Source organism: Calonectris borealis, chromosome 11, assembly GCF_964195595.1.
Source record: "Calonectris borealis chromosome 11, bCalBor7.hap1.2, whole genome shotgun sequence".
NCBI lineage: Eukaryota > Metazoa > Chordata > Aves > Procellariiformes > Procellariidae > Calonectris > Calonectris borealis.
In genome coordinates, this window is record NC_134322.1 from 8,625,250 (window position 1) to 8,650,500 (window position 25,251).

General features: G+C 47.7%; 1 protein-coding gene across 2 annotated transcripts in view; it reads right to left on the reverse strand.

Moving 5' to 3' along the window:
• Positions 1-689: 689 nt before the first annotated feature.
• Positions 690-25,251, reverse strand: part of NTRK3 (neurotrophic receptor tyrosine kinase 3) — a 219,728-nt gene continuing 195,166 nt past the window's right edge. Inside the window, exons 16-18 of one of the 2 annotated variants that reach the window (XM_075159883.1) lie at positions 21,945-22,019; positions 4,550-4,708; positions 690-1,605 (exon numbers count right to left, since the gene is read on the reverse strand). In XM_075159883.1, the coding sequence (XP_075015984.1) occupies positions 1,420-1,605; positions 4,550-4,708; positions 21,945-22,019 (420 nt within the window). In that variant the 3' untranslated portion in view covers positions 690-1,419. The remainder of the gene's footprint in view (positions 1,606-4,549; positions 4,709-21,944; positions 22,020-25,251) is intronic. The other variant, XM_075159884.1, reaches the window with a different exon arrangement.

The following is a 25,251-nucleotide window of genomic DNA, read 5'->3' on the forward strand; positions in this document are numbered from 1 at the left end:
CGTGAGGAGAATGGCAAGGGGGCTGCAGGCAGGTGTTGGTAGGTTCCCAGCCATCTCGCAAGCCTTGTCCCCCTCCCTGTCCCCCACTGGCTTGTGCCTGAGGCTTGGACTGAGGCATGGGGCAGGGATGGGGAAGGGAAGAGGATGGGGAGGAAGAGCGCTGGGCTATGCTGGCCCCATAGGCATGCCCAGCCGGGATGCAGGCAAGCTCCCAGCTGTCTGCACACTACAGCCTTTCCCCCATGAGGGGAGCAGGGATCCAACCCTGTCTGCTGCGGGTTTACACCAGGGACCAATTTGGCCCTGGTGCGGACAGCTGAGGGAGGGGGAACAACCCCATGGCCGCTAGCAAATGTGAAGGGTGGGGAGAGAAAGGAGGGGTGGGGACGGAGGGTTGTTCCTCCCAAAGTCGCCGCCTGCGCGAAGGGCACTCCTGTCTCGCACACTGAAATGGGTTGGGGATGATTCAGGACTGGGTATCCAGGACCCCCCCTCGACTCCCTCACGTAGCTGCTTCGGTCCCGCTGCTCTCCCGGCCCTGGCACGGGGCAGGAGGGAGGTCTGGGTCTGGCCGGCTCGCAGTCTGCGGGAGGGCAGCTGGTTCCTGGTGTGTGTTTTACCCGTAGGTGCCACAATCCTTTGACTGTGTGTTCGAAAGCCTTGAGTCTATACATTTAAGAATCAGCAAATTAGAAAAATTGTCCTGAAATGTTGGAGGGAAGAAAAAGGCAGGAAGGCAGAGAGGGATGGGGAAGGACTTAGAGGGAGGGAGGGAAGGGGTTGGTAAAAGAGAGTTCATCCAGGGGCACTGCCCTGGCTTTGTGCCCATCACCTGCGGGCTGGGAAGGAGAGAAAGAGGCAAGGACGAAAAGGGAGGACTGATTTCACACATTCAGTGCATATCATACAACCAGGGCAAGGCTTTCTTCCCAGGGCTCCTACCTGGGATGGCATCGCTGCTGTAGCCAGTCTAGAGCCCTGCCCAGCAGCCCGAACCGTACTCACAGCAGGGTTACAATTCACTGCTTCATTGCTCGGGGGAAAGATACCTTCTCCTTTCTTTCCTTTTTTTTTTTTTAATTATATATATCTTTTTAAGTACTTTTTTCTCCCTTTTTTGTTTCTTTTTTTTAAGTCTCATGATTTTCTGTAACAGCAGCTTCTTTCTGTATTGGTGTGGAAGTTATATATAGAGAGATATCTATAAATATATATAAGCCAAACTGCCTTACAGGTTGTTGTTTCGTGGGATTTTTGTTGGTTTGCTTTTTGTTTTGTTTTTTTCAGTGTTGTATGTGTAGCAGGCACTTGAGTTTATATGAAGATGTTTGCTTGGGAGCTGAGGGGCAAAGGACTTGGGAGAGGGAAAGGGAAGGAAGGACGGAGAAAGGAGCAGGGACTTTCGACGGGTGGCCACTGCTAGCCAAGGATGTCCAGGTAGATTGGTGTGGCCTTGCCCAGAGCATGAAGGATCTTGTAAATCTCCTTGATATTGAGCCGTTGCTGAGGTTCTCTCTGCCAGCAGCCCAACATGATGTCGTAAACTTCCTTGGGGCAGACTCGAGGCCTTTCCAAAACTCGGCCTTGGGTAATGCACTCAATGACCTGAAAGAAAGAAAAAAAAAGAGGCATTGAACACCAGCTGGGCGGTTCCTGGAGGATGTCCTATCCCAGCTACTTCTTGGCTGATGTGGTACCATTTAGTGAATGGGAGCACTGAGAAGCCAAGAGATCTGCAGATCCTCAGCGCTCACCTGTTTGTGTGTGGTTAATGATAATTTTACAGTGAAAAGTTTGTCTCCAGCTGCAGTCTTGCAGTTCCCAAAAACCTTCCTCATTTGACACCTAACTACCTCAATTCACTCTCCAAACAGGATTTCACAAGCAAATGGAATGAAGTTTTAATTTATGATGTCAGTTTTTTCTGCTAAATTGAAGGAGGAAAAAAAAACCCCTTAAAATCCCCAAACTAAAGTAGTATTTTGCACAGCTGAAATGATATTTGTCTTCCCTGAAAATCAAGAGTCCTTTCCATTGCAAAGCCCAGGAGAGTTCTATAAGAGTTCAGAGCACCTTTTCCTACCTCTATCTCCAAGGGCAGATTTGCCTCATTTTGACAGAGAAAAGCAGCTGAAGGAATGAAATTTCATCTCAAATCACATCTGTGATGGAGAAAAAAATTTGCAGTGCTAAGACTCTGTTCTGGGTCAGGTCGGTGCTGCTAATGAGAGAAATGTGAGCTCTTGGACAACACTGAAGTCTCTTCAGAGGGATGCCATTGGAAAGGGCTCCCCTAAGCGTTTGTTTGTCTTTTGCTCACCGGAGGAATGGATGCAAAGGGAAGGGGGGTATGATTTGTCAAAGAGCTCCTATTACCGTCTGGCCTCCTTGGTTGGAGTTGACGAGTCCCAGCATTGCAGTGTGCGAGTGACCTGCCACGCTCTGCAGATAAACACAGATCCCAAGCAGTGTGTTGAGGGAAGCCACCCAGCAAGGAGTGTTTGGAATTTATCATTTATGAATAGTAATGGGCCTGCCACACAGCTCAACAGATACTTATCGCTTTGCGTTTGCATATAAATACAGAGGGGAGAGATTAGGACCTGCTGAAAGCTGGGCGAGGAAGACACAGCATGCAGAGAAGCCTGCATCGCCATAAAGCTGCTGGCAGCGGTGACCTGTGGGAGGAGGTGAGTTACGGTTTCTGACAGGACATCCTGGACATGCACAGGAGCCCTGTGTTGGGTCCTTTGTCTCCAGGACAAAGGAAGGCCATAGACAGAAGTTAATGGACTGGCTGAGGCTTTCAGATGAGGTGGTGCCCTGCCTCATCCCTCTGCTCAGGCAAGGTCTCTTCCAGCCTTGAACAAAGCTACTAAAAATGCTCTGGGGGTATGAGGCCATGCGGATGCCGCAGGAGGGAGCGAGCATCCCAGCCTTGCTAATGCCCAACAGCCCAACAACAGCGGTGCTCCGCCAGCCTGGTGATTGCTGACGCTCCAGTCGTGGCAGCCTGGAGCCTGGCACAGACCCATTTAACCTGCCCCTCCACGGGGGTCTGCAGCTGCGGCCAGGCTGCCACTGAGACTTGCTCTGATGCCTCACCATCCAGGAGCTGGTGGAGGTGTCAGTCCCCTGCAATCAGCCAGGTTCTGCCCACCTCTCACAAATTGTGAAAAATGAGCCAGGTGAGAACTAATGTGGCTCCCTCCAGGATAGTGTGGTCTGGGGTGGAAGTCTTCAGCTCTCAGAAAGAAGTGGATACAACAATAGGAAAGGAAAGGATAAGAGTTTTCCATGGATGGTAGAAAAACCAATACAGCTGTATCTGTGCAGATTTTAGCCAGCCCTCCTCCCTCAAGGTTAGGGGTGACTATTCTCAGTCCTACTGCCCTGCAAAGGAAACTGAGGCAGAAAGCACAGGAGCAGCTGAGCTGTCATATTCCAGCATGCCTATCACCCATGGACAAGCTACATGTGCTCATTTGTGTGTGTTTGTATTTACCCTCGCAGGGAAATGCAAGAGCAGCTCATTAAATAGCGTGACAAATAACTTCTGTCGCTGTCGATTCCATTGTTTGTGTCTCTAAAATGTTTGCGTGTGCTACTTTGGGATATACAGTCAGGCCCCATTGAGCACACGAATGGGCAAGTATTAGAGCTATAAAGCAACACCTTGGATTTGCCATCTCTGCAACTCACTTAATTAAGGGATCTGTATCCAGAAAGCAGAAAATGCACATTTCTCATTACAAAAGGTGAAATTTCTGAAATCCATTAGATACACAGTAGGATAAAAATGTGCAAGGTTCCCACACACCGCTATGTCAATGCATCTTGTTCCTCTTCTATAATACCCCCTGCTATTCCGAGCAAAAATCTTCCAATCCATTTCTGCTGATGTGCCTCAAACCTCAGCTCTGACACTCCGCTAATCCCAGCCAGCCTTTCCTCCACACTTTTACAGTACAGCTCTATACTGACGGGCTGCAACTTTTGCTATTCAAAGAAATAACAAGGACGAACCTGGTCCTTGGGTCCCACCCTCAATGAACTGGGGCAAACCATGCAATAGATATCCCTATGGGAAAAAAACCCCACAGAGATGTGCCATGTGCTATATAACAGGCTTCAAACACTTTCTCATAAACTGAAGGCTGCAGTAAGGGCTCAGCTATAAAGTAAGGAGAAAGAGAGCAGAGGAAATGCAGGGCATGACAATAACTTAGATCCCAGCAGTAATTTGGGTATCCTCAGTTCTGGCAGCACCCCAAGAGTTTCTCAGATGTGGCTGTTACGGAGGTATGTCAGGAACTTGGAAGGGAGAGACTGAGGATGAGCCAGTGCACAGCTGTAGCAGAGCTCTTTGATTCCTGCATGCCTCAGTTTCCCCAGTTCTTAAAAAGTGATAATGACACTTCTCCCATGGTGAAGCCATGGGGGTGCCAAGGAGGGGACTATCTATGTACGAACTGCTTTGCAAGCAATCTGGAAAGGCGAGATGGTAAAAAGTACAGTTTCCAGCTGAGGTGTCTCAGCACTGTTGTACCTCTGTGTTTGAGAGCTGAAACCAGGGCTGCTTCCCATACGTGAAGATCTCCCAGAGGATCACCCCAAAGCTCCAGACGTCACTCTCTGTTGTGAATTTCCTGTACATGATGCTCTCCGGAGGCATCCAGCGGATAGGCAGCATGGTGTGTCCTCCAACCTGGGTGAGGGCAAAGGCACAAGGAAATCTGAGTGATGAGAGCCCCGAGGAAGGGGTCAGCCCTGACGTGACAAACTCAGGGCCTCCCTCTGAGCTACATCAACAAGGAGCTGTTCAAAAAAGCTGGGCTGGCTACTGCCTCCCCGACCACCCATGGGCTTACCCGGCAATCCCACCTGGTTAACATGACGGATAGGGAGTGAAATGTATCAAGATAAATGATGTCCTCTCCTCCCAAAATGGGCTTGTAAGGAAATCAAATTACAAAATGCCAAGAGTATAGTCCAGCCCTACAGTCTGATGAAGCAGGAGGCAAGGCAAGAAACAGTGTTCAGCAAAGTATCGTGTTGAGTTTTGCAGGGCCTCAGTGCTCTGAGGCACCCACCAGAAATACAGCGTGAGGTTCGTCCCTCTGCGGTGAGGTTTTCTAAAAGCCATGCACAGGCATCTGCACATCACCTAATTGCATGAAAGATTTTACGCTCATAAAACTGTGCTACAGGCCTTTTCAAAGAGCGCTTTGCATATGTAAATGACTGCAGGACCGCACTGCAAAAAGGCGGTCTGTTTGTAAAGAACAAGCTCTTACAGGCAGGGATATGCCCAGCTTTTAATGGAGGCAGGAAAGCCAGCCCCTGTGGAGGGTTTGGAAATGGAAGAGCCCATGGGTGAAGTCCCACTGGGGTACGCCAAGCCATGGAAAGGCACTTTCTCAGTCAGGGTCTTCCCTTCTCTAGGGCACATGAATCCAGCAGGTATACAGCAGGTTTGCAGGATACACGCAAACAGTTTGAAAGCAGATGGATTTACCTTCGGATTCACTAGAGATTTCCAAAAAAGTGTCTCTGAGCAGGACAAGTTTTTCTCTGTTCTGTCCTTCTACATAAGAAGCACCATCTGTGGGGAAATAGCTAATTGATAAGACCAGCCGGTGCTGGAAGCAGCATGGCTGCAAGTCTCCAGCACTCGTTTCTGCTGAGGGTAAAGTGTCCTAGGTTTTAGTGGTGATGAGAAAGAGGGCGTTTTTGGTACTGCTTGGAAGAACGCTTGTCTCATTATGGACTCCAAAAAAGCAAGTGCTAATAACTTTGTAGCACTGCAACTGAATCAAACAGACAGAAATCTCTCTGGTCCTATGACAGATCAGGAGAGAAGGTATCTGGTGTCTAGGTTTCCAGCATATGTACGGCTATTCAAAATAATGAGATTGTTGCGCTTGCTTGGATGAAAACGTTTTTTGTACAAACAAAAGCTATCCTCCAAGCTGCCAGTTTTCTCAAGCTGCCACAGGTTTCTTTGCCTGATTAAAGAACTAGCGTGGGGAAGGGTCAGTACAGAGGCACGCTGCAGTGCTTGGAAAGCAAGAGGGACAACGCTGGGGAGGTATGTTGGAAAAGGGTGTGAAATGGGTATGATGCTTAGCAGGCTTTCTGTACGGAGAGTGCGAGTCAGACTTCTTTGGGGTTTGACAGAATTCGGACCTGGGCTTGCAGTGTTGTACCCAGAGGTCTGCAAACCAGCCCTTTTTCTAACTCTGAAACAGCTGCTTCTTACAAAAAAGAGAAGAGTTTTTAAAGGTCTCGGGAACATCTTTCTTTCCTAAGTGCAGAAGTGCTCACAAGTGCGATGCATGAAGATAAAAAGCTCATTGCAGCTCTACACCTCCTATTTAGAAATGGCTTGGCTGGCATGTTCTCAGCTTGCTGCTCTGAACTCCCAAGAATGTTCTCCCGTAATGGAAATGGAAATATGCTTTTCTTTCTTTGTTCCTTTGAAACGCTGGCTGCAATTTTAGCTCTTTCCTGCATTCCCAGCTTTTACAAGTTGCTTTCCCTTCTTGTGAAGGGCTCTGAGGAAATGTTATCGACAGAACAGGACATGCATCAAACTTGATTGTTGCAAAAACTGTTTTGTGCTAACGCTTATTTTGTTCTCCTTTAAGTAGCACTAACTCTTCAGTTTTCCAGCAATCTCAAAATGATTACTTATTGCAAAGCTCTCTACATTTCAATATCCTGAATCTTGCAGGATCATTTGAGATTACAGGTAGTACAACGTATTGAGCGCACACAAACTCCCTTTTGAACAGGTCTTACGGCAGTTCAGAATCTATGAACCAGGCCCTCAGCTTACACAAACACAATTACAGCAGTTTTGCTTGAATGGGAGGGCCCTGATTTGAGAATCTGGACCTGAAAGCAGAACGGAGAAGCCAGTAGTTCCATCTCAGTTCTAATAAGCTAAGATAAAGTCAAGGTCTTTGGTCTCCTCTAGACACATCCTGGTGAAGAACTGCCAGTCAAGTGACATACACAGTCAACCGTTGTCCCAAGAATGTGATGACACAATCTTAGCTCATATGGTAGAGCCCAGGGACTGCCAAAGCATTCCTCTCAGCCCTGTATGTCATGTGAGACATATCTTTTACTAAAAATTAATCCAGTAATAATTAATAATCAAACTAATTTTGGGGGAAAAAAAAAAACAAGCAACGCCCAGAAATGTGTGGATCCCAAAATATGGCTCAGTTATGCTCATAGGTAAGGAGGTATTCTTTGCAGAGGTGTTCTTTGCATCTCAAACAAGGTGCCACATTTTTGAGAGGAAATGTTAAGTCTTGCACTCACTAGCTATAAGCAGAACAGGCATCAATTAAACTGTGCCATAAAACACTCCAATGTCTAGCTTAGCACATAAGGCTGACTATTACATTTTAAAGATTTGACTATCCCATACTGCTCCCCTTGCAAACTGATTAGGATTAAAATTCCCATTTAACAGATGAGAAAACAGATGCAGGAAGGCAGGGAAAGGCCCTGCTCTGAAGCTGCATAGTAAGTGAACACTAAGTCGAGTCTTCCTGCAGTCAGTGGTACCCTGTTATTTGCTGATGTAGCAAAATTATTTAGAGCTGAGCACAGAAGGATTGTGCTACTGATGCCATAGGGAGCAGAGTGTGTCCAGGGGGACAGAAATCCTTTGCATAACAGGTAGTGGCTGTGATCTGTGTTACACCAGTGTAGACTTACATGTGATTCCAACGGCTACATACTTCTTTTACAGGACCAGCCGTTGCCAAAAGCTTAAAAGCAAAACGGTGCTATTAAATCAGGCTGAAAAAAAAAAAAAAGATGCTGTGTTTTTCTTTTGCAAAGACAGTTTACATGGCATGTCCTTGGCTCTGGAAAGAATCGTTATCATGTCTTTAGAGAGAAGCTGAAAGTTTGCTTCCTTCAAGCCCCTGTTTGCTCTGAGCTGGGCCTGGCAGGTTTCAGAAATAAGTGACCATGCAGGACTGATGCTTGTCAGGAGCATGCTACTTCTGAGTCTTTTCTAAAACAGTCATGTCATCTTCCTACCCCACCTTCCCCACCCCATTCCCTTTGGGAGCCAGGGATGGGGGAGCCCAGCCGTCATGCAGGTTCATCTTCTAAACGCCCCTAAGGGTGATATGTCCTCAAACAGTGGCATTGCAACATCTCCCCTGGAGACACTCCGCAACCTGGAACAGGGATTTTCTTTCAAGCAAGTAAGGCAAGTAAATCCTCTTCTGTTCCTCCCTTTAAATCCTATGATCGCCCTTTCTCCTTGTAATTTTCATGCTTCATAGACCTCCAGACTGGCCACTTCATCCCATTGCCATGGCTGTCTAGCTTTGCCTGACATTTTTATCTCTCTAACTTTCTCTCCCTAGATCAACACCCCATGCCCACATTGCCATGTTATTCCCACTGCTTTGCTCTTTTGGTTTGCAGTACTATCCTGGTAATAAATAGAGCAATCAGTGCATATCCTCCGAATGGCCAAAGTCTCCTTCTTCTGTCTCCATTTCAAGATCACAGTATCACCTACTTGTTTCCATCCCTTTCTAATGGATATTCCCAAGACCAAGACCTAGTCTACAGCCACATGTTTCTGATAGTCCAGGGCACCTGGCCTCTGCTCTGAAGCCTCATTACACATCCAAGTCCGTAGACTTGCAAGATAACCAGCCACTCCCTTTGAGGAGGTTATTGCTGTATTAGATATGAACCTCGGGGAGCTGGGGGAGGTTCGTGAAAGGCAGTATTAATGGCCATTAGGGAGAGAGATAATTACTTAATGCTAGTGCAGCCCTTTGACGATGTAAAGCTATATAAGTGCTATGTACAAGCAGCATTATAAGGCTCGAGGTTTGTCTGCTATCAAGGAAAGCTGGTGTCTGGGGAAAAAGTTCTCCTTGTCCCAGCTTTCTGAATGACATCCAGCTGATTAGGAAGGGACAAGATGACATGTTATCCCCAACGAGTTCGACAGTACAGCAGCAGGTAGTGGAGCAGCAGTGTTCCATGAAGACTGTGCAATATAGCCACAGTTTGGGCCACTAACAGAGAAACCATGGAAATGAAAACCAGAGTATGAAAAACCCTCATGAGAACTGTGGACTGGTGGGAATGCAGATCTAACATGTTAAAGGCAGCTCTTGATGGGCAGCCCTGTTTTCCCCCTCCCGGCTCACATACTAGCTCCAGGGCTGTAGCCCAAAGTAACATTCAGAGGGGAGCTACTGAGCCATCCTCTCCATGCTCACAGCTGAGGGTTGTTTCATGGATCTCAGCTAAGAATGGAATTTGGTCTCTGGCATACTCTAAGGCTATGTTTTATTTTAATTTTTGTGCAGTTTCCTTCCCAACTTCGAAATAAAATAAAAAATAAATCAGTGCTTTTGTTTTCCTTGGTCATTTGACATTTGTTTTCCAAGGTCATTTGATAGCTTTCTTCCTGTTCTTGGCATACTTTAGAGAGGTTCTGCTCCTGCTCCTGCCTTGGGAAAGTCACAAGAACCACCATAGGTGTCTTCATATGGTGCAGCATTATTTGAACTTCCCTTTTATGTGCAGGAAGCTGAGACATTTGAGTTTGTACAGAATCACGTAGCAGTAGTGGAGACCTTAGCACCGTTTCTCTCCAGGAAAATCCACTCAACACAATCCACACGACCTAGCGATAAGACACACATTCTCTGATTGCTGTGTCTGTTCCTGCTGCTATAGGTAGGGATGACCTGGGATCTTCTTTAATTTCAGACCTGGCTGTCGTCCCAGGCTGGGCTGCACCAGAACATATGCCCTTTAGACCTCAGCTCTAGGAGCTGGGCGATCCCTGGAAGATACTTAGCTTCCCCCAACAGCCAGATGTACGTCCCCATCAGGACACATTAATTCCTGCTGTGGGCAGGATGTGTTATTCAGCAGTTCTGGACAGCCTTGTATGAATAAGAGCCACAGGTGGTTGGGTCACCCGAGAGGACACAAGGGCAAAAAAAAGCAATGCAAGCAAGAAGCAGGAAAAGCTTCTCTGTTTGGCTAAGTTGAGCTCCTGGAGAAAAACAAACAACCAACAAAACTGCTGTAGATCACGCCTTTGTGAGTCGAAGTTTGTCAGATCAGGTTGGGGCATGCAAAGGTGGTTTCTCAGGGATGAGCCAAAAGTGCTCATGGCTGGATCTCCAGGAGGAGACAGTCCTTCCCTGCCTTCAGTGCTGGATCCAGCAGCACTGAGAGACATTTCTCTATCAGATGTGCCAGTATTTTGCCCGTGTGACTCCTGACAGATTCCCGGGCACCTTTTGCAAAGCAGAAGGATTAACCCTGACATGCCAGGCAGAGCTGAGTTTTGCTGAATATTAGCTGTCCCACACTTCATAGTTTTAACTGTCACCTTACCAGGCTCTTACGTACCCACGTAGTTTACATCAGAGGTAGCTGAATTTAAGTGCAAGTTGTGACTGGATGCAATTCCTAAGTACTTTATCTGTAATTTCCTTTCAGCTTACCCAGAAAGAAGGGTAGCTGCTATAGGGTAGCTAGCTATATCTGAGACTGCACCATTGCCAGAATTACTTTGGCCTCAAAAAATCCCCAAGATGTTCCCCTGACAGAAAGGCATCGTGCGTTATGGCCATACCACCCCCAGGCTGAGCCTCTTCTAAGAGATTCAAAAGCCATCACTGCAAACTCTCAGCGTAGCCCTGTGCTTGCCTTCAGGTCTTGTGCCTTTGCTGTCCCTGCTGTCATAGCCAGTGCTGAATGTGACCTTAAAACCAGTCAACAAGACCCAAAAAACTTCCACCAAGCATTTTGACTCACTTGACTTCTTGTGTCCTCACCATGCAGCACTCCGCATGTGTCTACTCCGCTTTCTGGGAATGGCAGATCTGATCCCCTCCTAATCCTCACTCTGCACCTAACCATCTCCTCCGTTGCAGGCTCTGACAGTGCCGCAGTTTGGGGCTTGCTGCTCCCCTGCATGCCAGTGACTGAAGACATCTCACAGCAATTTGCAAGGGATCACAGAGGGGTTTTGGAGATTTACAGAATACTCAAAGCAACCTGTAGCTGTTTCTCCTACTTGCACGCAGCTGTGCTGGGTGTCCCAGCCTTGCCCAAAGCAGGGGAGATGCAGATCACCTGCTGCCAGAGGGGAGAGGTTGGACTTACCCAGAGAGAGCAAGGGGAAAGGAACCAAACGTCCCTGCCGTGAGGTGATGTAAGGAGCCAGATGGACCTGCTGAGGAGCAGGAAAGACTGACCAGGCAGGGTTAATGCGAAACTGAGAAGGGGGCGAGACCTTCCTGCTGTCAGTAGGACTGTTTGGCAAGGGACTGTTTGTTCCCCCCAGATGCACACACTGTGTTTAAACATGAGTCTAAAAATAAAGCCTGCCATTGACATTGTTTTTCCTTACTTCATTTAACAATCTACTTGCTTTATGACCTGTAATTCTGAATCACGTTGAATCGAGCGGTGTAATTTGCAAGCAGGGACAGCGGCCTTTCTCCCCCTTCCCCTCATCTCTGCTCCACTGAGTGTGTTTTAATCCCACGGTTTTCAGCATTCCTAATGAGCCATTAACAAGCTGCCAATTACTTATGCAAATGAGAGGGGGCAGACATGGAGGGGTGGCTGTAGCTAGAGGTAAATTCTGCTACCTCAAAACAGCCTGAGATAAATCACTGCTGCCTGTACCCAAGAGTCCTCTCAGTTATATTATCTGCCATCTAAAAATGCCAGAGGTAATGCAGAGGATGGTTAAGAAAAGGGAAACAGAGGAGTAATCAGACATATATTTTTAATTATGTTTGCCAATAATCTATTTGGTGTGCTCCTTACCACAGATCACCCCTCCCCCTTTCTTCCCAGAACCCAAAGCAGCAGCACCCACTGCTAGGAAAGGGCTGCACAACCAGCCTGCAGAGGAACAAAGGCCAGATTCTCATTTTCATATAAGTAAATGCTCCAAAAGCCATGACCTCCAACATCAGGACATAAATTGTGAGAAACCCCAGCCATGCCTCATTCAGCTGGGGAGATGTGGGAGCAGCACAGCAGTAGTTTGCAAAGCACCTAGTAAAGAGGCCACCACCAGGTCCCAGCAGGTCCTAAACCCCCATCCTAACAGTTGCTGCTAGAGCCTTCCCAGGTGAAGGAGAGGTCACCAGCCTCCTGATCCCCTGGGCCACCTATTGAAAGCTTCTTGTGGCCCAGAACAACAAGACCCCACACTAGGTTCTCAGACAGTGGAGGAAAGTGGTAGCACTGGGGAAGGATTCACTGGTGGGAGACCCAGTGGCTTCCCAGGAGTCCCACTGCTTGGCTGTGGGTTGGCACTGGGCAGCTGTGCAGAGGGGTGCATGCAGATGGTGGCCTCTGCGGTCTTCTGCACCACAGCCACAACAAGGGCACCACATCTGGGCTGTTCCAAAGCCACCAACTAAGCCACCTTTCTCCTGGTCACTGTCCAGATAACAGCAGAGTCTGGGAAGGCCACTAAACCTATTCAAACTACTGCCATCAGATAGTTTGTCAGGGACCGTATGGATTTACCAATTTGTCTCCACCAGGCTGGAGACCCTTGCACCACACCACACTTTTTTAGGACAGGTCTGCTCAGAGACATGCAATCCCATGAAACATCGCAGCTGTCGGCTGGTTCCAACTTCAAAGGGGATCTGTAGTCTGCAAAGACTGCATGTGCCAACTGAAATTGTCCATGACTGATCTGCATTATCATTTTGCAGTGAGCTGGTAATACTACAAGAAGTGTTTAATAGCTCAAAAGCTAATCAGATAGAGGCTAAGTTAAACCATCATGATGCAAGAAACGCGTCCATCAGGATTCTGCTCTTTTGGCGACACAGAGAATGAAAATCAGCTCAGTTTCCAGCTTCGGAAAGTAGGAAGATTTGCCCGATAAATCTTAACCTGGCAATATAATAGCAAAGTCTCAAAACGGCCTGAGAAATGCAGCTTAGGAAATAGGACCAATAAAGCACTTGCATGTGCGATCGCTCTATGCTAAAATGCTTTCAGATCGGTATCTCATAATCTCCCCTTCCATAGTCCCTCTCTGGCCTGACAGTGACTCCCCTCTGGGTAACCAGTAATGCTCCGGCTTTGTCTGCAGCCAGAGCCATTCCTGACTGACGACTATACATGATTTAGATAAGGCTCCATTACTTAACTTCTGGATGCTGGATAATCAGTTCAACTGCCTTGGTATTAATCATAATAATATTCAAAATTCATTAGCCTAGATTGTTTAGAAATCTATTTCTTGTTAATGTCAGATTCACTGAGCATAGGCCTGGCAGCATACAGACAGAAATATAATACAGTGCAGGGTATGGGAACTCCCTATAGAAGCAGTCCCTTTCTTTACGTGCAGCTAGACCGTGATCTGGCAGCTCCTGCCTCGTTTGTCATTTGTGAATCTTGTTAAGTAGCGTGAAACACTGTTGGTTGACCAAGGGGCATCTATAGAAATATATAGCTGAGTATGGAGTTTTTAAAGGGGAAGGTTAGATGCTCAGATCTGCGCCCACAAATCTTAATAGTATCTTTTATATCTAAAACCTGGGCAGGCAACCCAGAGACTTTTATGCGCAATCATGGTATGGAGGTACAAAAACCAAAAGTCTTTTTAAAATAGAAATCGGTTCCTTGCTTTCCTGAAAACTTACAGTACTTTAGAGGATGGGGCCTTACTGCTTTACCAAGCTGAAAAACTTTCAGCAATAAAATAGCTGGATCGTTCCTTCTAGCCAGTTTCCTGGCTGGGCCAATTGAGGACAGTTCCCAATGGTACGCTTCGTAATGGTTTATTTGGCCTGTTTAAGCATTTTGGGTGATGGTGCTTTCCTTCAGGTACGAGTTCTCACCCTCTGGTTGAACAGTGGTTTCTCAGCAGGGAAACATCACAGAAATATAGAACAACTTCGGAAGATGCATACGCTTTCTCTCCTAATGAAGGCAGTGCAGGCACAGATGGCATCTCAGACAAACACGTTGCAAGCCGCGCTAAAATAAAGAGCTCATCATCAGAGGCTGCAGTGTCACACCTAGTAATGATGTGATTAAACTCATCAGTGCCGGTGGGAAAGCTGTGCCAGCTCTGGCACTGCTGAATGGCGAGCTGCATTTCATGGCAGAAGCAAACCCCAATCCCCCTCCCACCCATGAGTTAGGCCACTGTAGAGAGACATTGAATATATGATGCTGATGGCTAAACTTCCTGAGATCTAAAATAGGGGAGGTTGCCCTGGACGTGCCCGTCCCATGCCTGAAGCATCCCTGTCAAAAGGTGGTGTGGCACGCAGAGGGGAGGCTGCAGACGGTGACAACAGCCAAAGAGGGACAGGCACAGGAGAAGAGAGTGACTGCACCCATCTGAGCACAGCTGCGATGGGGGAGCAGCAGCAGCACTGGGAAGTGGCAGAACTAAAACCAGCAATAGCCAAGACGGTGGCACGTGCAGAAGGTGAGGCTGGGGTTTGGCTGTAGGATTCTGCTGGAAAACAAGCTAAATTTGAGAATTTGAAGGAATCAAGCATTGCATCCTCTTCTACTCTATTTTTCCACCTGAGACTTTCTGTGCATTGAAGTTTCCTCCATTCTTTATCAAGTTTTCCGGATGCCCTTGAGTAGGACAGAGTTGCTGGAGCCCCATGCATTTTAACCACTGTGTTAAAATTCTTCCTCCCTACTTTGTTTAGCCAGGAGCGTAAATAAATAAGCAAACCCACAAACACAGGAACCTGGTTCCCAGGTGCCATTAGAGCCTTCGAGCACTAAGTGGCCATCGCAGATATCGCTAGTTGCCTTCTGCTCCCCTTCCTGCAGCCAGCCAGACGCTCCACCCCAGTGAGCCCCGCTGGGACCATTTCACAAACCCAGCACCCGGTAGGACACACCTGACTGTTTTTGCCGTAATATAGGACTGCTTCTAGATGGTCAGCTCTCCGAACGAGGTTAGTTTTCCTAGAGGAGTCTCTAGCCACCAGCTCTCCATTAGGGTTAGCCACAAGAGGAAGGACGGAAGGAGAAAGTGAGTCTAAAGAAACCGCTAATGTTCTGCAGTGTCTGATAGGATGAATGACCCCTGCAGACATATGCTGAGCAGACAGGACAGTCCTCAATTATGTCATTGCTGGAGCATTTACTTCAAGGAGAAACGTGACTACAAGTGCTGGGCTTAAAGCCTTGGCTGGTTTCACTGCCTCTGGATAAGCCGGTCTAGTCCAAGAGCGTCAGGTATGTGTGTGCAGCATGCACAGGCAATGACACATGTGTCTGCGTATGAAACAGCTTTACAGCCCAAAGAGTAGAGCTGAAAAAAAAAACCTATTAAATTTCATTCTGTCCTCTTTTCTTTGTGAAAGAGGGCCCTAAAGGATTTGTTAAGGTATTGATGGGTGCCAATCCATATACCCCACAGGGCAACCCACAGCCTCCCTCAGGAAATCACAAGCAAATCTTGCCCACGTGATGGAAATTTCCTGCTTGCCACACTGTTTTTCCCCAGCCTCATCCCCACTGCATCATCCCTGTGCTAACTTCTATATACTTCTCTCAACATTTTCTAACCTTCAAGCTCACAACTTTGTAAATATTTGCAATCAGGTAGCACATCTCCTCACTCTGGTCATTCTTTAGACAAACTATTTACATACGGCTCTTTCTATCCTCAGCAGTCAATTGCTTCACACTATCTTTGTTTCTGCTGCACCTCTCCAGAAGCTGTCGACCTTTGGATACTCTTTGTGGGGCTGAGTGAGGGACATGTAGTTGAGGAATAAAAGAATATTTAAAATAATGATTGCTGTAGAGGCATACACTTTGCTCTTTGACTTGGGTTCTTTACATGGATGGTTTCAGAAGAGCATTTGTTTCACTGGCACACTGAAAGCCACAAGCTTGCTGGGGAACTGCCACCCCACAAGGGACTCTGCTTGGTTTGAAGAGGACAGGGTTTGTAAAGACAAAGTGCAACATGGCCTGGGGTGGGCACAATTTCACTTTACAGCGATACTTGCTGTATATTGATCAGAACCGGCTCGGTGCTTTATTAGCCACCCGAGAGGTGCAATGAGCTGCTACTGGAATTTGTGCTTAATAATCAAAGGCATTTGTCATTCTTCAAAATGCTCCATGAGTAGGTGTTTGATTTGAGTGCGTGTGAAAAACAGAGGACAGCAATCCAGAGCAAGAGGCAGGGAGGCAGTAGGCACAGGTAGGGTGTCCTGCTGCCCACCCCTCGTCCTGACCCACGGGGCATCCCCGCTGCAGCATCCTACATGGCCCCGTGGACACCATCCCACGGGGCAGGACCCAGTGGCCGTGCAGCTCTGTGGCTCAGCAGAGTCCTCCACTACTGGCAAAGCTCTCCCTGATGAAGCTTGAAGAGCAGCCGCCGTTGCTGCCGTTCAGCCCCCAGCCGCCTGGCACATGTAGCTCCCTCAAAGCCCTCCTTTCTTTTTTGGCTTTCCCACATTTTCTAGACAAAAACTGCTCTGTTTTTTTTGCTCCCTCTCACTGACAGGTACAGGTGGCCTTGCTGCCCTCTCATTCCACCTCCCCAGCTTGAATTTTAAACTATTTAACAGCTTTAAATTCGCCTAATGAGGTTTCAGTCTGCACTTTGCTGCCATCCTTCTGCTTCTCTGACACAGGGAAGAAGAGTGGTTTGGAAACCTATCGTGGACTTCCCTGCGTTGGAGGTCTAATTACATGGTAACTGGTGACCTTGTAAGTACAGGGTAATCTGCTGTGTAATACCAGGGTAAATTATCCCAGTACTTCTGTCTTTTCCACTGCAGCCTTCTGCAGAGATGGAAATACAGCCGGTTAAACGGTAATTAATCTTTGAACCGTTTGACACTTGCCCAAGCTGGTGAGGAGTAACCAGCAGAAGCACTCTGGCTCTGCGTGGGGCAAGGGACCGGCTCAGGAGCCACTGCTCTGGGAGTGTCTGGTGTCACCCAGCCAAAGCAGGGGCCACTTTGTCACCCAGACTCTCCGCCTGGGGAGCTGGCTGGGGCAGCGGGTACGGGCTGCTTTCTCAGAGCTGGATGCGGCTGTCTCCTCCCTGCCCTGCGTTAGGCATCACTTACTTGGAGGGACACATCCAGAGTCATCTGCAGGAGGAAGGGGGCACCAGGGGCATGGGGATGCCTGAGGGGAACAGGCACCCAGCCTGTCTGCGTTAGCAGGATGGGGCCAGAGGTTCAGAGCGGCTCATCCGTGATGGGGGTGAGCCGTCGGGAGCGCTTTCTTACCCTCACTCCGAGAGAGGTGCGTGGGAACGGCACCAACGCCTTCCTCTGAAACCATCCAAACCAGCCAGGCACAGCCCCAGGCATTCACCCTGCAAAACTCCAGGAAAACCAGCCAAGAGATAAGTTTTCTCCCTCCCTGCTGTGAGATGCACTTCGTTCCTTCCCATGCTAACAGCCTGTCGCCCCGGGGCTGGGGGTTGCCTGTCTGACCCTTGGTACCTTTATGGCAATGAAATATATTTGCACGCATTTTAGACCTGCTGACATCATTCCCTCTGGAGAGCTTTGGGTTTTTATAGTAACCACGGTAATGATTTTCAGATTATAGACTAATAAAATATTTTAATTTGTTAGGAACATTAGGGTGGGCCCTGTAAGATTCTTATGACATTTAAATAATGCTTAAAAAAAGCGGGGGGGGAGCAGGCTCTGCGTGCATTTCTTTTCCAAACAGGAGCACTGAAATAGAAAGTCAAAATCCCACATGCTGGTACCAAGATCAGCTCTGACACTTCCCCTCCGTGCCTGTTTCACTTGAATACCTGCCAAGTTAAATAAGCAAACATAGGATTTTGGTGTCCTAGTTGCAAACCTGTTTTTGTCAAGTGAGCCCTCCTCCTTCATCACTGGCTGATTATGCTGCGTGACAGTGACCCGATCTAAGTGCGTGCGACTCCCTGTGCCATTGCCCTACGGGCTGGGTCAGAACTGATGGGTGCTGCAATGGGTAACACAGCAGTTTTGCACTTCTGCCTATACTCACCTACTTCTTTCCCCCCCCCCCCCCATTCATTGCGCACTCTGATTAACTAGCTGGACAAGATTGTAAAGCAAGTAAGTCATGGGTCTAGTGCATCCCACCATTTCCCCTGCATCAGCCCCTTTCCTCTGGCTGGGTAGCAATTGCATGATTTGGAGTAAATAAGACTGCACTGAATAAAGCAGGGGCATTTTGGAGATGGAAAGTTGCCCTTGCAGCTCTAGGGGTTGATAAGGCTGATAGCTCTGTGCTTCGTTTCTTAACCTGTAAACTGGGGCAATGCAACTCACTGACTTCTCAAAGATGCTGTGCAGGTAATGACTTGTACAGTAAAGTAAAAAATGGCATGGAAAAGCCTGCCAAGAAAGGGAAAAATAGTCAAATGTTTAGCTCAGGGTTAGTTATACCTGGTAAAAGAAACAGAAGGTTACACAATGAATATTATGGAGAAGAATAGCAAAGAAGTTCCTTTGTTCTGTGAGTACTTCTGCCTTGTACTTCAACTGGATCATATAAGATTAACGGCAGGTGATTATGTAAAGTCTGTACTACGAGGCAGAGGCAAGTGTCAGCTTGGGCCTCCCCATTATCATTACCTGACCTTGCACGTTCCCCTTTGCAACCTCAGCATTTTTTTGTGGATAGGATTTCTGGGTGATTATTTTAAGAAAACTGTGTTAAATTTCTTGCTTCTCTGCCAGGTACCTGCTGTTTAACAAAGGGGCCATGACTAAGCATAGACTGGAAATTAGAAGCATCTACGAGTTAAAGCAATGAGATGCTGGGACTGTCTTCCCTCAGGAGCACATTTAATAGTAGTGCTTGATTATGAAAAAGATAAATCTAACGTGATTGATACAACAGGGGATAGGATTTGATGATCCAGGGAATCCCTTCCAGTCCTCTCTACTCCTAATGAATTTATTTTTTAAGGGCGGGGGGGGATGCAGTGCTCTACTGATGGCAAATCAACAGTGAAGTGTGTAGATACCTGCTGATGGTTAGTGGGTCTCCATCCCAGATTTAACCACTTCCCATCACCAAGAAGATGGGGCAGGTCTCTCTCCTGGTTCTGCCCATCCTGAACATACCAAGCAGAGGTGGGCACAAGAATCCTACCTGCTTCCCTCTTTGCATTTTCCAACTACTGAGGACTTCCAAAATTCACTCCCCTTGAACCAGTGCCACAAATGTCTCAGCTCAGAGGTTCCCTATGTATTTCTAAGGTACTTACCTGTCTCCCAACACCATAATGACTGTGTCCCTTGCAATCTTTTTTTCATGTGAATCTCCTTGGTGAAGATGAGCAGGGATCACCTTTTAACAATGGGAAACTGAGGCATGGAAGGGCTAACTGAATTTCCTGTGGCAACAGAGGACATTAATAGCATGGAAGGGACCTGCAGCCCAATCCAAAGCTAGATCTCACTGCTGGGACTCTTCTTCTTCTCCGTACATCTAACAGAGCTCTCCCTTTAAGAACGGGAATAGCAGAGCAGAAAGCATTTTTCAGCCCAAGTATTCACTGGTCTGGGATTCCCATCCTCTGTCAAGCCAAAGCGGGGTTTCTGAGGGCACAATGCAAGGTTGTTTCAGAAGGGATGCACAAGGAAAGTGGTTATGTTCCTTTTTCCCCCCCGAGTAGTTTTAATTTTTTAATTCCTACTTGCTAATAAGATAAAATGCTGTGATTTCTGCAGGATTAAATGGTGCAGGATAAGCTAAGGGAGTTTATTAATTAGCATGCTTTCAGGGCTGGTAAAAAAATAATAAAAACAAGCAACACGGTTGTAGATGATAGCTGTAAATATGACTCAAGCATTACTTGCCATGACATTTTAGCCAAGGGGAGGCTGTCATATTAGTGCTGGGCATGGCACTCTGATAGTGAATAAAAATCATAAATGAGAGGGCAAGGTTTTCTCTCTCCAAAATGTGGCTATTCACAGACATGTGCTACATTTCTCCAGGGCCTGATCCTGCAAATAATACCAGGTATAGCAATTCTGTGTGTGAGTGCTCCTCTGGCTTCCCAGGGATTGCTTGGAGCAGTGAGTGCTAAGCCCAGTGGTAAGCGGCTGCAGGATCAGATTCATAGTGTGCCAAGAATTTTGGATAAAAAGAGCCATAAAGAAGTCACATATTATTATGTCACATTGCAAAGGTCAACCCCAGTATTTGTTCTGTCATAAGGACATGATTGAATGGCAAAAAAAATAGTGTCAGGGCACAAGGGAAAATAATTTTTTAAAAACTGCCTTCAGGGCTGAGGATACAAAATTACATCAGTGCTTAGAACTAAATTCCCATCCACACCCCACAATTCAATTTTGGCTCAGAAAGGCATAAACGTAACAAAATCACCTTTCGGCGGCACGTCTTCTTATCTGCTGACATATCCCCTGTAAAATCAGCGATATCTAAACTCACATTCCCATGTGATTCTGGCAACAGTCAGGAACTGCCAGAGCCCTGCTCCGTCACGGATCCCGGGAGGGCTTTGAGAGATCCACTCAGCTGCTTAACACCGTGTAGGCATTCGTTTAATCCCCGTCACTGCTGGGGCAGGAGGAGTGGTGGTGACGCTGGGAGGAGGCTGGGCGGTGGGACAGCGAGTCCTTCATCACCTGGCCAGGAGCATACACCTCACCTAGCAACGTCACAGGGAGGTTTGGATAATTGGACCTCGGTAATTTGTCCCAGTCATGGTTACTTTGCAAATATTTATGTCCATCTCTCTGGGCTTGCTGGCACAGGGAAGCTATTGAGAAATAAAGTGTGGAAGCCATCACTTTCCTGCCTTAACTTATGAGGGGTCATAACTGCTCTGCACAGACAGTGTCTTTGGGTGGATTACCTCAATCCACTTCCAAAACGGACTCAAGCAAAGGCTCCCCAACTTTCTGGATCAACAGACCACTTCCTTGTGTGCCAGCAGCAAAATGACACAGGACAATCAAGTTCAATGTTTGCCCCTCTCACAGGCTTCTGCAGCTCACCTCCAGTAGCCTTGCAGCTTGCTGGCGGTGGCTTCTGGGATGCTGTGACAGCTGGGGACCCACTGGGCTGAACATCCCTACACAGAGGCTCCAGCATGCAGTGAGCACCACGGGATGATGGCTCGCCTCTGTGGGAGGGACGGCAGGGTGAACAGAGGTGTTACCAGCCCTCAGCTGGCTCGCACGGCTCCTGTCAGCCACCACCTTGGCAAACCCAAACTCCTTTGCACTGCCAGAGCATCGAACCCGCACCGATCTCTCACTGCCCCTCCACTGGGCAAGGGATGGGAGGAGCAGTGGGGCAGTCATGGTTGACATCCACTCAATCGCAGCTGCAAGCACCCAACCGGTCAGACACCGAGGCTGTGTCTAGACTAGCGGACAAAAGGCGTCAGGGCTGGCATATGACGGTCCAACTGTTCAAATGGTCTGGTTTTATTCCACGCCAATTTGACAGCGTCCAAACAACTGTTGAGAGGACAACACAAGTCAAGGACAGTTCCTGGTGAGCAGTGCAAATGCCACCCTGCTTGGAGGCACGGAGCTGTTTAGCTGCATGGAGACAAACCATGCTGCGCTAGCTGCCATCAGAGCCAGAGGACGGCCCACACTGTCCACTAGTGCAGACACAGCCTGAACACCCACGGAGGAAGATTGCACTGAGGACTTTTGCATTCATCCCATATTATCTCACCGTACAGACAAGCCCCAGAGAGTTGCTACAGTAACATGTGCAGTTGCCATCACACGCAAGAGCCCCTTCGCTGCCAAACACACTAGACCCGACCTAGTCCCAAAGCCGCTCAACCCCACGTGTCATTTCATGCTCAAGCGGCACCAGTCCCCCGCTTCCAGCTGCCCCAGGGGTCGAGATCCACTCACTGTTGCAGCTGCCGGCGGTGCCAGTCTCTGTCGCTGCCACGCTGCGCTGAACTGGCCCTTCGGACGCGGCCCTTCCTGACAGTGAATGGGTGAAAACAAGGGAAGGAGACAAACAAAAGAGAAGGGAAGGGTGAGAGAGGGAGGGAGGGATGGGGGGGGATGAAGCAAGAGGACAAGAAGGGAAAGGGTATGTCTTTAACCGAACCGTACGTCTTTCACTGGCTACAACATCCCAACACTGCACAACCCTTGCTGCGAGGGCACAGGGCGGGTGAGACCCCCCTGGCCCTGGTGACCACCACCTTGGACCCCACACCATCACCTGCACCAGTACAGAGGGAGGGCGAGGGACGAGCACTGGTGCTGGGCAACAGTCACAAGGTGCTCTGGCCTCCTGAAACTTCTTCTTGGACTGTGAAGCCACATCCCTTGGGGGACCCAAAGTCCCTCTCTGACAGGAGAAGTTTCAGGAGGCTTGAGTGTTTCCTCTGTATCTGGTACTTAACCATCCTGCTCCTTGGCCATCGCCAGCCCTCCTGGGCACAGTGCAGGGACCCATCTCTCTCTGCCAGCAGAACAAGACCCAGGCCTGATGTCTTTACTCAAGCAAGTTTGGGTTAGCCAGAGTTAAGGGCATCGTTGGCCAGATGTCCCAGTGAAGAACCTGGTACATCACCCTACGTTTCCCCAAAAGTCTTTGTCCCATCAGTACTGTTGCAGGTTGGGGGAGGAAGCAAAAAACTCATCCCACAGCTTCCGATCACCCGCAAATCTGCCAGCGCTTGCAAAACTGAACCTTAGGAGGGGACAAGGGAAGCGCAATGATGGAGCAAATAATGCAGCACTACTTTTTCCCGTGTATCAGAGTAGGAAAGATTTGGGGAATGGGAGGATAGAGAAGGGGTAGGGATCTCAGTGTGCAAATTAGGAGTGAATGACGAGCATAAGGTCTGCTGACTTTCTAGTAAGGAGTTTGTGTTCCCACCGGGACAAAAAGGAGACAAAATCCCAAGATGAAAGAGCAGTTGGTGAGCACGGTGGTTTGGGGGAAGACTTCTGGCTGTGCTACTCAGGCTGACAGCAGCCCAGGGAATACCAAAAATATGGCCTCAGGGTGTGTCCAGCTAGTCGTCACCCTGGGCGCCTTCCCACCCCGCACCAGAGGCGAAAATTGAGCTGCTAAATGTAGCTGACAGCTCATTCTGCTTGGGGAATTGCCCCATGAATGACTGACTCGCCTCCCTTCCCAAAAAGTTGAGGTAGGAAATGGGTGGGGGAAAGGCTTAGAAAATTGTTTCATGATGGTTGTTTAAATTACCTCTGCATTACAATGTTACAGTTAGGGAAAAAGAAAAGAGAGATCTATCGCATAAAGCTGCATCCTAAAGCCAGCTGTGGCAGAGGTATGGACATTGGAAAAAAGCAGAGCAAATGAAGTCATCCAGCAGTGGGAAAAAACATCAATATAATATAGTGCAGAACAAAGCAAATTCTACCTCAAACACAGAGCTGAAAGAGAAACATCTTCCTCTGTCAGATCTATTACCATGCATTTATTCCAATAACAAATAACTAACCCAGAGAGTAACCCAAACCTGATTTATTCCTCCATCTAAGTAAATATGAAGAGGCAGCCGAATCTGACTGTAAAAACCACTGATCTCATATGTTTTCCTTGTATGTATTGGAAAAAATAGGAGTGGAGTTTCTGCCTTGCTGCCAGGGGATGCTGGCAAAGCATTTGAGCTATAGATATTGTATCTTGTCACTAATGACTGCAGGGAACTAAAAGGGATTTGGATTTTTTAATGCTTCACATTAATTGATAATTTGGTCTCAGAATCCACAGCGGAACACAGGATTTGCTATATTGGATCAGTCTAGTGGCCCATAAAATCTGGCATCTTGCCTCAGTGATGCTTAGAAAAATTATCATCCAGTGTCTTTGCTTATAAGGTTGCTGGCCACTTCTGTAAGGCCATACAATTGTAACAGAGGAAAGGTCTGTCTGGCCTGCCAACCCCAAAACGTGGCTTTGGCAGGGCTATATTACATCTTTTTTTTTTTTTTTTTTTTTAAATGCAAGGAAGAAACCCTGTAACTACAAACATTTTCAACAGACATGCTGCTGTTTTTCTTCTTGGTCACCACAGCCCAAATAGCGAGAAGGTAAACTTGTGTTTTCAGAGGGCAAATGAGAACACGACTGGGGCCAGAGGAGGGGAGATGCCTTGTACTGAGCAGAACAATATTGATAAGGCAGTGTAAAGATTTCCCTCACTAATTCCTTTAGCAATCTTACCATGTGTTGCCTGCGTAATTGGATGGGGAAGAGAGAGGTGGAATCACTTAAGCGTTCAAAGCTCAACACACACCGAGAAAAGATTCCTATTTTGTGTGTGTGTGCAATTTTGTGCATCGTTGCCCCTTGATTATACATTGAACATGCTCTCTTTGACAGCCTAGCCCTAAACAGCCTGTTTATTAAAGACAGCTGCTTGCAAATAGGAGCTTTCTCCATCCAGCTGGCGTGGAGAAGGAGCTCGCTGTGGCTGTGAGGGAGGCAGGACTATGAAACAGGGCGGGGATCAGGAGAGGAAAGCCTGAGGAAACTCTGACCACACAGGAATCAGGAGGAAAAAAGAAAGGTAATGGTTTCTCTCCATGCAAACATCTTAATTAAGGAGGACAAAGAAGATATTTGTGTCTTAATTTTTCTAGGGAGATCTTCAGTTTGTCTTGAAGCAAGGCTTTTCACACTGGGGAAAACCTTTAAGTCCATCTATCTCACTCAAAAAGTCACTACTCCACTCCAAAAATCAGAAAAAAAAAGCAAGCCAAATCGTAATTTATCCATGTTCCCACTAAACTGGCTTATAACTTCTCTCCCTCCAGTTCTTTTGCTGATCATACTGAGGTTTGGGGATGTTCCCCACCTTTCCCGACTGATGTGTGATCTCATGGCTGTCCCCATGGTAAAGGAGAGCTGAGATCATGGTCCTGCAGGTGGGAAGGCAGGAGGAGGCCAGTGGCCAGCTGGGATGCAGTGGGGAAATGGGTTCAACAACATAGAGAAGGTGAGAGGGGAGGGTTTTACACATCCAAGTCTCCCCTGATTGTAAGTGGCAGTGCCCTTTCCAAAGCGTGAACGCTTTGTTTCCATATGCTCAGGAGCACACACACTGTTTCTGGTCCACCTGGGGCTAGAATAATGAAACTCGCTGGCATGTGGTTCTCCACCTTCTTCTGCTCTAGCTACAGTTTAAATCAGGCCATCTTGGTAAAACACAGGAACCATCAGCTCCTC